General features: G+C 41.6%; 1 protein-coding gene across 1 annotated transcript in view; it reads left to right on the forward strand.

Moving 5' to 3' along the window:
- The window catches only part of LTBR (lymphotoxin beta receptor), a 43,227-nt gene that overhangs the window by 16,437 nt on the left and 8,792 nt on the right, over positions 1-17,998 (forward strand). The window contains exons 2-3 of the mRNA XM_077258243.1: positions 14,186-14,270; positions 17,779-17,898. Coding sequence (XP_077114358.1) covers positions 14,186-14,270; positions 17,779-17,898 — 205 coding nt within the window. The remainder of the gene's footprint in view (positions 1-14,185; positions 14,271-17,778; positions 17,899-17,998) is intronic.

The following is a 17,998-nucleotide window of genomic DNA, read 5'->3' on the forward strand; positions in this document are numbered from 1 at the left end:
CCTAGATATCCCTGCTATGCGCTTTTCCTAAGGGCATGAAATATTATTTTTTTCTTGTTTGTGAAATTCAACTAACGGGAGTAAGAGCAGTGTCCCTGAACACCCTGAGGAGCTGTGTACGCATGCGGGGGTTTCCCAAAGGCCTTTACATTGAAGGCATATCCATAGGCATCAATGTATGTTGGGAAGGAACTTGGGTCAAATGATGTGTAGTAGCCCCTTTTTTTCTAGTAATTGGTGAGGTTCCATGTTCAGCTGCCATAAGGGTCACGTCTGTGGTGGCCACATCTGGATATCTGGACTTTCTTGGTCCTTAGGATTGAGCATCAATCGGTGATCAGTGGGGTTAACCATTTGGAATCCTCTGTGATAGACAGATCAGCTTCCTGGGGTAACTGATACAGCGCCATCTATGTGTGTGTGGCCGCATCTGGTACTACAGCGCTGTCCCCCAGTATTGTGGTAAGGCAGTTAGATGGTCCCTTCTTTCTGCAGGTTAGAGAAGGTCCTGGTTACGTTGTCATAAGAGGCAAATCGGTGGAGTTCAGACACTAGCAGCTGGTCACACACCGTTTTTGATGTGGATTTTATAGCACATTCTGCAGCAATATCCACATGAAAAATGTCTTAAATACTCTGAATAACCTTCCTATTAAGTGTGACGAGACAGCGCCTGTAGTGCACATGGTGCGGTTTTTTGTTGCATGTATTGAACCACATGGAAAAAAGTGACATGTCAATTCTTGATGTGATTCCGGCTGAAAAAAGACTTTCCAAATTTGACTTCTGAATTGACTGAAGCAGAAAAAAATGCTTAATACATACTAATACAGACTATGTAAAAAAAAGAAGAAAATACCCAAAATATCAGTTTTTGAAACTGCATTTTGACGTGGATGTTTTCAGCCAGGAAATTACACATCAAGAAAACATTGTGTGCATTGGACCTGAATTTGATACAGACTGTGACTTTTTTTTTTTTCAGGAGTATGTTCACACTGAGTTTTTCCGACATTGATTTTTTAATGCAGTTTTTGTGGATGGAGTGTTTTTCTGCTTCCATTGGTTCAGTAGAATCGCCTCAAGAATTTTTATGAGGCTTCTTTTTCAGGCACTATGTTTATTATCTGTGTTTTTGACGAAAAAAGAGTTTTTAATGTGAATTTTGGAGTAAAATGTGCTCTTAAAACTTTATGTGAACATACCCCAATATTTACCCCCCAACATTTAGTGAATCCGTGAGTCACAATGTCTGCAGAAATAACTGTCTGCGAGTCTGAGGTGGCCTATCTGCAACAGACAAGACTGTCCTCCAACAAACCTCACACAATGCCTCCCTGGGAGAAGTAATGACATTGCTGAGCGCAGCTCCTGGAATACATCACGGCCACTACTGGAACATTTCCTGTTAGGGAAAGAGAGGAGAAGAGTGAGCAGAGAACAGCAGCAGAGACTCCTCCGGGTGATGAATCGCCTATTTATACTGAGGCTGGAAATGTGACAAACAGAGAGAGGCATATTCAACACAGATATTTATAGAAAAGCCACAAAATATTCTATAACAGTCTCTTAGACAAGGGAACGTACACAGTGACTGCACCAGCAGAATAGTGAGTGCAGCTGTGGAGTTTAATACAGGATGTAACTCAGGATCAGTAATGTAATGTATGTACACAGTGACTGCACCAGCAGAATAGTGAGTGCAGCTCTGGAGAATAATACAGGATGTAACTCAGGATCAGTAATGTATGTACACAGTGACTGCACCAGCAGAATAGTGAGCGCAGCTCTGGGGTATAATACAGGATGTAACTCAGGATCAGTAATGTAATGTATGTACACAGTGACTGCACCAGCAGAATAGTGAGTGCAGCTCTGGAGTATAATACAGGATGTAACTCAGGATCAGTAATGTAATGTATGTACACAGTGACTGCACCAGCAGAATAGTGAGTGCAGCTCTGGGGTATAATACTGGATGTAACTTAGGATCAGTAATGTAATGTATGTACACAGTGACTGCACCAGCAGAATAGTGAGTGCAGCTCTGGAGAATAATACAGGATGTAACTCAGGATCAGTAATGTAATGTATGTACACAGTGACTGCACCAGCAGAATAGTGAGTGCAGCTCTGGGGTATAATACAGGATGTAACTGAGGATCAGTAATGTAATGTATGCACACAGTGACTGCACCAGCAGAATAGTGAGTGCAGCTCTGGGGTATAATACAGGATGTAACTGAGGATCAGTAATGTAATGTATGTACACAGTGACTCCACCAGCAGAATAGTGAGTGCAGCTCTAGGGTATAATACAGGATGTAACTAGGATCAGTAATGTAATGAATGTACACAGTGACTGCACCAGCAGAATAGTAAGTGCAGCTCTGGGGTATAATACAGGATGTAACTCAGGATCAGTAATGTATGTACACAGTGACTGCACCAGCAGAATAGTGAGTGCAGCTCTGGGGTATAATACAGGATGTAACTCAGGATCAGTAATGTAATGTATGTACACAGTGACTGCACCAGCAGAATAGTGAGTGCAGCTCTGGCTGGGGTATAATACAGGATGTAACTGAGGATCAGTAATGTAATGTATGCACACAGTGACTGCACCAGCAGAATAGTGAGTGCAGCTCTGGGGTATAATACAGGATGTAACTGAGGATCAGTAATGTAATGTATGTACACAGTGACTCCACCAGCAGAATAGTGAGTGCAGCTCTAGGGTATAATACAGGATGTAACTAGGATCAGTAATGTAATGAATGTACACAGTGACTGCACCAGCAGAATAGTAAGTGCAGCTCTGGGGTATAATACAGGATGTAACTCAGGATCAGTAATGTAATGAATGTACACAGTGACTGCACCAGCAGAATAGTGAGTGCAGCTCTGGGGTATAATACAGGAGGTAACTCAGGATCAGTAATGTATGTACACAGCGACTGCAGCAGCAGAATAGTGAGTGCAGCTCTGGGGTATAATACTGGATGTAACTCAGGATCAGTAATGTATGTACACAGTGACTGCACCAGCAGAATAGTGAGTGCAGCTCTGGAGTATAATACAGGATGTAACTCAGGATCAGTAATGTAATGTATGTACACAGTGACTGCACCAGCAGAATAGTGAGTGCAGCTCTGGGGTATAATACAGGATGTAACTCAGGATCAGTAATATATGTACACAGTGACTGCACCAGCAGAATAGTGAGTGCAGCTCTGGGGTATAATATAGGATGTAACTCAGGATCAGTAATATATGTACACAGTGACTGCACCAGCAGAATAGTGAGTGCAGCTCTGGGGTATATTACAGGATGTAACTCAGGATCAGTAATGTAATGTATGTACACAGTGACTGCACCAGCAGAATAGTGAGTGCAGCTCTGGGGTATAATATAGGAGGTAACTCAGGATCAGTAATGTAATGTATGTACACAGTGACTGCACCAGCAGAATAGTGAGTGCAGCTCTGGGGTATATTACAGGATGTAACTCAGGATCAGTAATGTAATGTATGTACACAGTGACTGCACCAGCAGAATAGTGAGTGCAGCTCTGGGGTATAATACTGGATGTAACTCAGGATCAGTAATGTATGTACACAGTGACTGCACCAGCAGAATAGTGAGTGCAGCTCTGGGGTATAATACTGGATGTGACTCAGGATCAGTAATGTAACGTATGTACACAGTGACTGCACCAGCAGAATAGTGAGTGCAGCTCTGGGGTATATTACAGGATGTAACTCAGGATCAGTAATGTAATGTATGTACACAGTGACTGCACCAGCAGAATAGTGAGTGCAGCTCTGGGGTATAATACTGGATGTAACTCAGGATCAGTAATGTAACGTATGTACACAGTGACTGCACCAGCAGAATAGTGAGTGCAGCTCTGGGGTATATTACAGGATGTAACTCAGGATCAGTAATGTAATGTATGTACACAGTGACTGCACCAGCAGAATAGTGAGTGCAGCTCTGGGGTATAATACTGGATGTAACTCAGGATCAGTAATGTATGTACACAGTGACTGCACCAGCAGAATAGTGAGTGCAGCTCTGGAGTATAATACAGGATGTAACTCAGGATCAGTAATGTAATCTATGTATACAGTGACTGCACCAGCAGAATAGTGAGTGCAGCTCTGGAGTATAATACAGGATGTAACTCAGGATCAGTAATGTAATGTATGTACACAGTGACTGCACCAGCAGAATAGTGAGTGCAGCTCTGGGGTATAATACAGGGTGTAACTCAGGATCAGTAATGTAATGTATGTACATGTACACAGTGACTGCACTAGCAGAATAGTGAGCGCAGCTCTGGAGTATAATACAGGATGTAACTCAGGATCAGTAATATATGTACACAGTGACTGCACCAGAATAGTGAGTGCAGCTCTGGAGTATTACAGGATATAACTTTTTTTATGGTACCCCATTTTAATAGCTCGTAAAGGCTAAGTATACAGCTGTGAGCTGATATTCATAGCCTGGGAAGCTCCATGAGTATTACCCACTTTCCCAGGCTATAAACATCTGCCCCCAGCCGTCAGCTTTCCTTCTGCTGGTTAAAAAAAATTAAGCGGGAGCCCACGCCATTTTTTTTTAGACAAATAATCTTTTCTTATTTAAATACATGTACAGTAATTTGCACACACTGTACTAATTGTATATGTGTCTGACATCTGTATAACTATCTATTCTGTGTGTATATACTATATGTCATCCATTTATTCTATCATGTCGGGTTACTGTACACGGCAGATGAATTGCCGGCTTTTCTTCTATGTAATATATATAAATATATATATATGTGTGTGTGTCACTGACATCTGTATATCTATGTATTCTATGTGTATATATCTATTCTATCTATTCTAACCTGTCACTCTGTGATCTTACTGTACACCGCACATGAATTGCCGGCTTTTCAAATGAGATCAGTGTGTGAAAATCGGACATCACTCACATGGTCCGATTGTTGTATGATTTTTTTTTTCTCTCGCACCTATAGATTCTATAGATTTACAGTGGCGAGACTCGGGTGATATATGCGTACAATCGCAGCATGCCAAATACGCCCGAGAAAAAAACCGCTGATGTGAGCTGCCCCATAGATTAACACTGGGCCTAGTGTTATGTGATGTTTTCTCACATAGCACTCGCCCGTGTTCTAGGGTCGCGTGATGCTGGCCTTACGCTAATCCTAAAGGGTAAAAATAAATCAATAGAAAATCTACTAAGGGACCCAAAGGGAGCCGCGATCTGCAAAACCACGAGGATGGTAGGGTCATAATTGAAATCAAATGAGTTAAACACCAGAGTTCAGAGTTCATTCTGATTCCAGCCATTAGCAGGTCCCAAACACTGCTCGTGCATGTACTACGCCTATGCCCATGTCATCCCCGTGATGAACTTGTATGGCACCGTGGCGTCAAAACTGAATAATTACAGCAACATTTGCATGATTTTGGGGTTATCAGTTCTAACCATGAAACCTCAACTTACACATAGGATACTATCTTCTTCTTACTTCAGTCTTTTTTGTTTTTTGCAATCATTAGCTACAATAACACGTAAAGAATCTTAATGTCTGATGCTCCAGTGGCTTTTCACTTTAATTGTTCTTCAGGATGAAAGACGCATTTCATAATCTATGATGGAAAAAGTGTTTCCTGTTCTTATTGTTCCCTCCTGTTGATTAATGTTAACTGACATGAGAAGGGAAGTGGCAACAATAATGGAAGACAAATGGTTTATAGGAATAAGCACATGGCGCAATTTACAAGAATATAACTACTATAATACTGCCCCTATGTAAAAGAATATAACTACTATAATACTGCTCCCTATGTACAAGAATATAACTACTATAATACTGCCCCTATGTACAAGAATATAACTACTATAATACTGCACCTATGTACAAGAATATAACTACTATAATACTGCCCCTATGTACAAGAATATAACTACTATAATACTGCCCCTATGTACAAGAATATAACTACTATAATACTGCCCCTATGTACAAGAATATAACTACTATAATACTGCTCCTATGTACAAGAATATAACTACTATAATACCGCTCCTATGTACAAGAATATAACTACTATAATACTGCCCCTATGTAAAAGAATATGACTACTATAATACTGCTCCCTATGTACAAGAATATAACTACTATAATACTGCTCCTATGTACAAGAATATAACTACTATAATACTGCTCCTATGTACAAGAATATAACTACTATAATACTGCCCCTATGTACAAGAATATAACTACTATAATACTGCACCTATGTACAAGAATATAACTACTATAATACTGCTCCTATGTACAAGAATATAACTACTATAATACTGCCCCTATGTACAAGAATATAACTACTATAATACTGCACCTATGTACAAGAATATAACTACTATAATACTGCACCTATGTACAAGAATATAACTACTATAATACTGCCCCTATGTACAAGAATATAACTACTATAATACTGCCCCTATGTACAAGAATATAACTACTATAATACTGCCCCTATGTACAAGAATATATCTACTATAATACTGCCCCATGTTCAAGAATATAACTACTATAATACTGCCCCCTATGTACAAGAATATAACTACTATAATACTGCCCCTATATACAAGAATATAACTACTATAATATTGCCCCTATGTACAAGAATATAACTACTATAATACTGCTCCTATGTACAAGAATATAACTACTATAATACTGATCCTATGTACAAGAATATAACTACTATAATACTGCTCCTATGTACAAGAATATAACTACTATAATACTGCACCTATGTACAAGAATATAACTACTATAATACTGCTCCTATGTACAAGAATATAACTACTATAATACTGCTCCTATGTACAAGAATATAACTACTATAATACTGCACCTATGTACAAGAATATAACTACTATAATACTGCCCCCTATGTACAAGAATATAACTACTATAATACTGCTCCTATGTACAAGAATATAACTACTATAATACTGCCCCTATATACAAGAATATAACTACTATAATACTGATCCTATGTACAAGAATATAACTACTATAATACTGCACCTATGTACAAGAATATAACTACTATAATACTGCCCCTATGTACAAGAATATAACTACTATAATACTGCCCCTATGTACAAGAATATAACTACTATAATATTGCCCCTATGTACAAGAATATAACTACTAGAATACTGCCCCTATGTACAAAAATACAACTACTATAATACTGCCCCTATGTACACGAATATAACTAATATAATACTGCCCCTATGTACAAGAATATAACTACTATAATACTGCCCCTATGTACAAGAATATAACTACTATAATACTACCCATATGTACAAGAATATAACTACTATAATACTGCTCCTATGTACAAGAATATAACTACTATAATACTGCCCCTACTATATATAATATAATACTGTCCAGTCCTGAGAAGTGATATAGGGAGTTGTCGGTTTCTAGCTCTGGCCCATGTGAGATTAGGCAGCTGTACTGTATAAAGGTTTCTTGGATTCTGACATTTACGGTTTGTTTTGTTTTCTGTCCCATCACATTTAGTCGGGGGATTTCTGGTTTACTGGAACTTATTAGGGTTTCTTAGTATGACCTGGCTTCTTCTCCAGCGTTTACTTCTTGTATGGGCATTTTATTAATTATATTTCAGGCTCTATTTTTTCTCTAGTTGTTGCAAAGTGACAACTCCAGCACGACATGACGGGATAAAGCCACTTATCTTCTCAATTTACAACCTTCACTAAACGAACAGTAACTTTAGTCTATTGTTCCCCGTTATCACCTATATCAGGAGAGGGTGACTGCTGTTTCTGTGTTTCATAGGTGTAATGACTTTTATGCCTGGTTATTCCACCACACCCAGATTCTGTGGCCAAGCTTTATTATTTGGGCGTGACTTTGGGTAAAACAATATCTCCATAGAACTACATATATGAAAACAATTGTTAGTTGTAGGTGTTGGAAAGAGCCAGCACAGGGCCTCAATCTATCTCGGTAAGGTTTCTGTGCTGATTATATTTACCTGGCTAGATAAATGATATAATTCTGCCTGTCTGCCGTCACCACTAGGGGGAGCTCACTGCATAATTAGCTATATAACTCGAGAAAACTTGTTTAACAGTATTACCCATCTATCCCGCAGATTGTGTGTCAGTCTGCTGGATGGAGCAACGTCGAGTGTGCTGCTGGTGAGTGACCAGCCAAAATGTAAGCTGTAGCTGGGAGGGAGACATGCCAGAGTCTCTCTCTAAATGAAGACTGCACGGGTCAGCTAGGAAAGCTGTGCAGTCCGTGTGTTGGACCTGCAGAGAACCGTGTGGAAGCTGCAGCCTGTTCAGTGTGAACTGTGTCCAGGGATTCTGAGTTATACAATACAAACATGGGTAAGGACCACCTGGCTGTTTGACACTCGCTGTATTTATGATCCATTTACATAGGGTTTGCACCAAACACTGGTGTCTTATTTGTATAACATAGTATTACCCCTTATATATGGTGCAATTCATGTGTTCTCTATTGTGCTATGGACAAATTGCACATTTTGCAGGGATGGTTATTGATTATTTATACACATTGAGACTGGTCTGTTTTATCTTTAATTCATTCCGTTTATTTTGTTTGCCAGTGAATTACCTTTTACTGCCCATTTCTTCACTTTTGGGTCTATGTTTCCCCCTTTTTTGAACCTTCACTGAGAACCTCGCTTATTTACTACTGTTATATCTACATGTTGTGAGATTTTGAGATTTTGCGTTAATGTGTTTTTAATTCGTTTCCAATAATATTCATATTTTATTACTTAGATGCTTTGACTTCAAACTTTTTAGATTATTATATCAGTAGGGGTCTTCTCCTTTTTGTGATGGGAAAGTAATGGGACTAGAATAGTGGAGAGGGAGCATCCAGGAAAGTAATGGGACTAGAATAGTGGAGGGGGAGCATCCAGGAAAGTAATGGGACTAGAATAGTGGAGGAGGATCATCCAGGAAAGTAATGGGACTAGAATAGTGGAGGAGGAGCATCCAGGAAAGTAATGGGACTAGAATAGTGGAGAAGGAGCATCCAGGAAAGTAATGGGAGTAGAATAGTGGAGAGGGAGCATCCAGGAAAGTAATGGGACTAGAATAGTGGAGGGGGAGCATCCAGGAAAGTAATGGGACTAGAATAGTGGAGGGGGAGCATCCAGGAAAGTAATGGGACTAGAATAGTGGAGGGGGAGCATCCAAGAAAGTAATGGGACTAGAATAGTGGAGGGGGAGCATCCAGGAAAGTAATGGGACTAGAATAGTGGAGAGGGAGCATCCAGGAAAGTAATGGGACTAGAATAATGGAGGAGGAGCATCCAGGAAAGTAATGGGACTAGAATAATGGAGGAGGAGCATCCAGGAAAGTAATGGGACTAGAATAGTGGAGAGGGAGCATCCAGGAAAGTAATGGGACTAGAATAGTGGAGGGGGAGCATCCAGGAAAGTAATGGGACTAGAATAGTGGAGGGGGAGCATCCAGGAAAGTAATGGGACTAGAATAGTGGAGGGGGAGCATCCAGGAAAGTAATGGGACTAGAATAGTGGAGGGGGAGCATCCAGGAAAGTAATGGGACTAGAATAGTGGAGAGGGAGCATCCAGGAAAGTAATGGGACTAGAATAGTGGAGGGGGAGCATCCAGGAAAGTAATGGGACTAGAATAGTGGAGAGGGAGCATCCAGGAAAGTAATGGGACTAGAATAATGGAGGAGGAGCATCCAGGAAAGTAATGGGACTAGAATAATGGAGGAGGAGCATCCAGGAAAGTAATGGGACTAGAATAGTGGAGGAGGAGCATCCAGGAAAGTAATGGGACTAGAATAGTGGAGAGGGAGCATCCAGGAAAGTAATGGGACTAGAATAATGGAGGAGGAGCATCCAGGAAAGTAATGGGACTAGAATAATGGAGGAGGAGCATCCAGGAAAGTAATGGGACTAGAATAGTGGAGGAGGAGCATCCAGGAAAGTAATGGGACTAGAATAGTGGAGGAGGAGCATCCAGGAAAGTAATGGGAGTAGAATAGTGGAGAGGGAGCATCCAGGAAAGTAATGGGACTAGAATAGTGGAGGGGGAGCATCCAGGAAAGTAATGGGACTAGAATAGTGGAGGGGGAGCATCCAGGAAAGTAATGGGACTAGAATAGTGGAGGGGGAGCATCCAGGAAAGTAATGGGACTAGAATAGTGGAGGGGGAGCATCCAGGAAAGTAATGGGACTAGAATAGTGGAGGGGGAGCATCCAGGAAAGTAATGGGACTAGAATAGTGGAGGGGGAGCATCCGGGAAAGTAATGGGACTAGAATAGTGGAGAGGGAGCATCCAGGAAAGTAATGGGACTAGAATAATGGAGGAGGAGCATCCAGGAAAGTAATGGGACTAGAATAATGGAGGAGGAGCATCCAGGAAAGTAATGGGACTAGAATAGTGGAGAGGGAGCATCCAGGAAAGTAATGGGACTAGAATAGTGGAGGGGGAGCATCCAGGAAAGTAATGGGACTAGAATAGTGGAGGGGGAGCATCCAGGAAAGTAATGGGACTAGAATAGTGGAGAGGGAGCATCCAGGAAAGTAATGGGACTAGAATAGTGGAGGGGGAGCATCCAGGAAAGTAATGAGACTAGAATAGTGGAGGGGGAGCATCCAGGAAAGTAATGAGACTAGAATAGTGGAGGAGGAGCATCCAGGAAAGTAATGGGACTAGAATAGTGGAGGGGAGCATCCAGGAAAGTAATGGGACTAGAATAGTGGAGAGGGAGCATCCAGGAAAGTAATGGGACTATAATAGTGGAGGGGGAGCATCCAGGAAAGTAATGGGACTAGAATAGTGGAGGAGGAGCATCCAGGAAAGTAATGGGACTAGAATAGTGGAGGGGGAGCATCCATGAAAGTAATGGGGCTAGAATAGTGGAGAGGGAGCATCCAGGAAAGTAATGGGACTAGAATAGTGGAGAGGGAGCATCCAGGAAAGTAATGGGACTAGAATAGTGGAGAGGGAGCATCCAGGAAAGTAATGGGACTAGAATAGTGGAGGAGGAGCATCCAGGAAAGTAATGAGACTAGAATAGTGGAGGGGGAGCATCCAGGAAAGTAATGGGACTAGAATAGTGGAGAGGGAGCATCCAGGAAAGTAATGGGACTAGAATAGTGGAGGAGGAGCATCCAGGAAAGTAATGGGACTAGAATAGTGGAGGGGGAGCATCCAGGAAAGTAATGGGACTAGAATAGTGGAGGGGGAGCATCCAGGAAAGTAATGGGACTAGAATAATGGCGGAGGAGCATCCAGGAAAGTAATGGGACTAGAATAGTGGAGGGGGAGCATCTAGGAAAGTAATGGGACTATAATAGTGGAGGGGGAGCATCCAGGAAAGTAATGAGACTAGAATAGTGAAGGGGGAGCATCCAGGAAAGTAATGCAACTAGAATAGTGGAGAGGGAGTGCTGTGAAATATGTATAGGTATATATGTGTGACTAGCAATAATTTAACATCTGTCCTGAAACTGCAGGTCTCACGGGGTCACAGCATATGGTATCCTGACCAAGCAGTCTACTGTCTCCAATCTCACCAGGGGGTCTTGCTGGGAACCAGGAAAGGGAAACCTTTCACACCTTCTAGCTCTTTTGAAGAGAGATGTCAATTACAGCCTGACACTATCTATCTGTGGGAAACTTTACACAAAGAATTTCAGAGAAAATAATTTATTCATTGGTGGAGTGGTCATGGCCCAGTGAAAAACAAGCAATTATAATATCAACCTGAGAGGCTGTTGTAGAAATCTGACCTCCAGGGTGATTCTATAAATTAGGCCTGTATACATAGAATCGAGTTCACAGATTGAGGGCAGCCGAGCTGATGTGTTCCAGTCCATATTCATACCCCCTCAGGAAGCAGAAAGCAGACTACAATGTTAGCTATTTCTGTAAGTTTTCTCCTGTTTATTTTTATAACTGTTTTGCATAGTTGTATGTCTTTTATCTACCATATTTTTATACCTTTTTTCTTAATGTAAGCACTGTACCTTTTTGTATTAAAGCATAAAACTTTAACTTGAACCTTGTATGTTCTAAAGAATACATAGCCTTAAACTGTGTGAGCCTCAGGAGTGGCAGACAGTAGTAGTAATATTTCTGCGACTCATCGCCTGTGTATTCGGTGAATGGTGGCAGCGTGTATGAGCGGGTGTGTGGCCTGGGTCTGTGTGTGATTTATGCTCCCATTACAGCATAGGACAGAGATTGAATGCTGGACTTAGAGAGGGCAGATAGATTAATCCTTGCAGGCGCAACCCCAAGTCACGTGCTGAGAAGCGGATTCGTGACAGGGAGCATCCAGGAAAGTAATGGGACTAGAATAGTGGAGGGGGAGCATCCAGAAAAGTAATGGGACTAGAATAGTGGAGGGGGAGCATCCAGGAAAGTAATAAGCAATAGAGTAGTGGAGGAGGAAAGCATCTAGGAATGTAATGGGCACTGGAATAATAGGGGCAGCATCTAGAAAAGTAATGGGCACGCACTGGATTAGTGGAGGGGCGAGCATCTAGGAAAGTAATGGTCACTGGAGTAGTGGAGGGGAACATCTATGAATGTAATGGGACTGAAGTAGTGAAGGAGGAAAGCATCTATGAAATTACAGTTTCACAAAAGGTCACACTGGCTCACCCTAAGAAACAACAATTATCCTTAGCTGGTGGGATACAGACAAAGTAGTGCCCACTGCGTCAATAGTCATACAACATGTAATATAATAGTGATCCTGCGCTTAAGGGTAAAACAGAAAAGAAATGCTTTACGTAGATTGGACTGTACAGTACAGTACACCAAAGCCTCAACGTACCCTCCGTGACTTTGTAAATATCACCCAAATCCCTGTACTGGCCAGAAAGCTAACGTGTCCGTATGATATGTCTGTCTACTAGTCCCAGCGGTAGGACCATATATAGCTGCAAGCTCACCTGTGAATGTTGGGTGCTGTTGCGGTGTACTTCCGTGTCTGTAGGTGCGGACTCCCTGCTTTAGAGTAAGCGTCAGGGGCTGCGGCACCGTGTGTCTCGGATGGTGAAGCGCGATATATAACCAGGGATGTTCCGGCTGGTAGCGTCCCTGGAGATCACGCGGGGCAAAAGAAAGATGACCGATAGGCTCCAAAAACTAGTGACGTCACGTTCAGGATGTAGCGCCTCGGCGCTCAAAAAAGAGGGGACGGAGCTAACCAACGCCTTTCGAAGAGCCACGCTCTTCTTCCTCAGGGTTACCGCTCCCTAGGATGTCCCTTCCTTATATCCTCTATAGCGGAGTTTGTGTACCACCCATTCTTTTAACCCCCGACTACCCAGCGCCTCTGCATTTGTGTATACACCCTAACACCAATACTACATAGTGAGAGGCTAGGACATAAGTGATGGAAATTGAACCACTATCCTCTATGGTCATCTGTGATCCCTACATACATTTTATTTATAACATTAATATTAAAACGTAGATGCTCCCCCCCCCCCCCCCCAAGTCCAGTATAACTGTAGAGGGCAATTTCTAGTATATAAAATATCGTTATTACGACCCAGTAACGAGGAGGGGACGGCTAGGTGCAGTACTTAGACTTAAAAGTTTTAAAACATATATAAATAAATATATACACAAGTCCTACAAACAACCAATAAAATCCTATAAATAATTATGTATCATGTAAACTTTTTTTTATCCACAAATAGCTGTACATGTGGCATCGCTTCTCCTCACTACTTTTACTGGCTACCAAACCGTATGTTGGTTAATACTCCTAAAAAATATATCATAGGGACACGTTATCTTTCTGGCCACTAGAGGAATTTTGGTGATATTTACAAAGTCACTTACCGCCGGAGGGTGCACTGTACCGTACAGTCCAATCTACGTAAAGCATCTACAGTATAAAATGAATTGGACTGGAGCAGTGGTTAAGGAGCATCTAGGAAAGTAATGGGACTGGAATAGTGGAAGGGAGAGGCAGTCATCAAAGCCATAAACTACTGTCAATGTGGTGAAAAATTATTCTGCTCTCATGGTCAATATCAAATTTTCTTTACTCAGATTTTCGCGCTTGAACAAGTTTCCTGCAATAAAACACAGTTCCTAAATGAAGAATTGAACATATGCTGTGCCCGCTGTCAATCAGGTGAGATGTTTTATGATATACTTTGTTTTGGGATTTTTTTTTTCAGCCACTTCTCTCCTTTCCTAATGAACTCATCATTTATTCTGAAAAACAGCTAAAATCTATCCTACTCTAAACAGGATGGACCACCAGCTCACTGAGGGATCAGATTACATCTGCCTAGTGAGTGACCGAGAGAAGCACAGACGAACCACACACTGCTGCTTTCTACTTAGCGATTTATCTTACCCCAATACTGGATTCACAGCTGCACTGCTCAGTACATCTGCATAATGTCCTCCATGCTGCAGCTTGTGCGAAAGAAAAGGAATCACTCAAGTGTGCTGTGTATGGAGGACATGATAGCATCTAGTCTCCATCTAATAGGTCAGAGACCACTACAAATGGTGAAAAATGTAGGATACAAATCACAAAACGTGTTATTCCTCATATACACACAGGACGTCTTATTCTGAAAAGTCGCCTGAAACAACAGCAAAACACAAATTGCATATCAAACAGTGTAAAATAATGAAAAAAAAATGAAAAATTCTAATAGAATATGAACGTTCACCACTCGGTAAAAACTGGGACTTTGCTTCTATCTTTGGCAGCGCAGTCATATAACACATAAGGAAAGGTTTGTTTTTTTTTTGCTTTAACTTCAGAGGAGGAAGAGGAGGAAAAACTATAAAATAAAAAAAAACACTGAAGAAAATTTTTTTTTTCGTCTATAATCCTTGTTTTGAACGACTGCAAGCTAATCGTGAGAAATTCTATAACGTGAGCAATACTCATAAGATAACAGTACAGTAAACGTGACATATTACAAAACCCAGGAGGAGGAGGAGAGCGACCGAGCCAGAGAATTCTTACTTCCTTCTCAGAAAGAGGAAATCTTCACTTCTACTTTATGGCGGAGGAGGGACGATGTTCTAGAAACTGCCCAGAGTTCCTGAGTAATAACATGCTGAATCAGATACTGCGCAATGGCAGCAGCAATGTAGTAAAGGTCAAGTCCTCCTTACTGAGTTATTGCATTAACCCATTGGCACCAGACGCTGCAATACTGAGCCCTGTACAGTTATAGCGTGGTGTTTCTGGGGGCACATTGGTTGTGTCTATGTCACAATCACTTTTGGTGCTCTGGGCGATTGTTGGGGCTGACTGTTTTATCAGTATGCCTTTGCGCCAGTAAAGGCTCTCCAGATAATTCATACCTAGGGTATGCACTAACAGTTGCCGTTATATTATACATATACAGCTCTGGCAAAAAATAAGAGACCACTGCACAGTTTAATAAAAATCCGCTTCTCTACATGTCGGACAGCCATTCCATTCCAGTGTCAGTTGAATTCCAGCCATAGGACACCTCATTCTACTTAATGTGCTTCTGATTAGGTGATCACCTGAACCAAATCTTATTTAACGAAGGAAAGTATAAGAAAACCCTGCTGTGGTGTTCACAATTCTCCTGCAATGGGACAAGCTGGATGGCAAAACAAGTGCTAGTCATATCCCAAAAGTAGTAGGAATGAAAAAATAACTTTTAACCATGCCAAAGGAGTTGAAAAAGAAAAGTCTTGAGTGAGGAAAAGGGCTCAATTCTGGCTTTACTAGCAGAGGGACACAGTAAGCGTCATGTTGCCTCCATCCTTAAAATTTGTAAGGCGGTAGTCCATTACAACAAGGTCAAGCAGCAGACATTTGGGACAACAAAGCTACAGACCGGAGAGGGCAAAAACGACTCTCCACTGACCGGGATGACCGTCATCTTATTCTACTGTCACTCAGCAACTGCATGATGACATCAAGTGACCTACAAAAGAAATGGCAGCTGGGGTGAAGTGCACGGCACCAACAGTTCATAATAGGCGCCTAGAGGCAGGGCTGAAGTCATGTAAAGCTAGAAAAAAGCCTTTCATCAAGGAGAGCCAGGTTGAAGTTTGCCAAAGACCATAAGGATTGGACCATAGAGGACTGGAGTAAGGTAATCTTCTCTGATGAGTCTAATTTTCAGCTTTGCCCAACACCTGGTCATTTAATGGTTAGACGGAGGAGACCTGGAGAGGCGTACAAGCCACAGTGCCTTGCACCCACTGTGAAATTTGGTGGAGGATCGGTGATGATCTGGGGATGTCTCAGCAAGGCTGGAATTGGGCAGGTTAATCTTTGCCAAGGACGTATGAATCAAGCTGCATACAAGGCTATCCTGAAAAAACAGTTGATTCCTTCTGCTCAGGCATTGTTCCCCAACTCTGAGGGCTGGTTTTTCCAGCAGGACAATGCGCCATGCCACACAGCTAGGTCAATCAAGGTGTGGATGAAGGACCACCACATCATATCCCTGTCATGGCCAGTCCAATCTCCAGACCTGAACCCCATTGAAAACCTCTGGAATATAATCAAGAGGAAAATAGATAGTCGCAAGCCATCAAACAAAGAAGAACTGCTTACATTTTTGTGCCAAGAGTGGCATAAGGTCACCCAAAAGCAGTGTAGAAGACTGGTGGAAAGCATGCCAAGACGCAGGAAAGCTGGGATTAAACATCATGGTTATTCCACAAAATATTGATTTCTGAACTGTTCCTGAATTAAAACATTAGTATTGTTATTTCTAAATGATGATGAACTTGTTTTTCTTGCATTATTTGAGGTCTACAAGCAATGCATTTTTTATGTTATAGTGATGATTTCTCATTTTCAGATAATAAATACAAAATTTATTTAAAATAGAGGGAAGAGACAAAGGCATAGTCAGGTCACAGTCCGGAGTCATAATTTCAAGATCAAAAGGGGTGATACAAACGGGTAGTCAATAGGCAAATCCAGGGTCCGGCAACAGAAGATCATATGAGTACAGAGGACAAGCCACACAAAGCTACGACTAGCAGCCACCTGGGACTGAAAGCTTAGTTAAGTAGCTGGACAATTACTTGGAACACCTGAAGAAAACTTGGCATCTCCCAGTCTCAGATTGGACAGCTGAGCTGTCAATCAAAATACAGACAGCTCAGCATGCCCCTGCACTACATTGGACGACTAAGCTGTCAGTCACTGCGTCCAAGACACACTGAGCGCTGGAATCATGATAGTAACACAGAGGCTGCAGAAGGCAAACGGTGCAAAACTTTGAATGAAACCAAATTTGCTAAAATGATTTTTAGTAAAACTATGGTACGTGCATGTAAGTTAAAAAAAAAATGTTTCCTAAGGTGGAGAACCCCTTTAAAAGATAATTGATGTGTACAGCGCTATGACTGGAGGGACATTGAAGGCACAAGCGTGCGTCGGGTCACAAAGTGCACCCTAAAATTGTTGTATTCGGCATCTAAATACATTTATTTAGTGTTTGAGACACTTTTTGCACCTTTCTTGATGGTTGTAAAAAGTGTCTAGAAGAATGCGAAAACGCCAACATGAACCAGGTGACACAAGAAAGGAAAAATGGTCAACGTGTCCAGCAAATTGGGGCAAATGTATCTTATCGCTTTGCGCCTTTTTGATGGTTTTGTGTTGTCTTTTACAGGATTTTATCGCAGCGAGACGTGTACGCTGTCTACAGAAACGCTGTGCCTGCCGTGTAAGGAGGGGACCTTCACGTCAAACTGGAACTACCAACCACGATGCAAACCCTGCTATCCCTGCAGTAAGGAACACTCTTACCAGGGCCGACTCTATTATTGGGGGTCCAAGAATTGTCTGAGAACTCTAAAGAACCAAGGTGTTAGGCCACCAATACAAGACAT

Source organism: Ranitomeya variabilis, chromosome 4 (assembly GCF_051348905.1).
Source record: "Ranitomeya variabilis isolate aRanVar5 chromosome 4, aRanVar5.hap1, whole genome shotgun sequence".
NCBI classification, from domain to species: Eukaryota; Metazoa; Chordata; class Amphibia; order Anura; family Dendrobatidae; genus Ranitomeya; species Ranitomeya variabilis.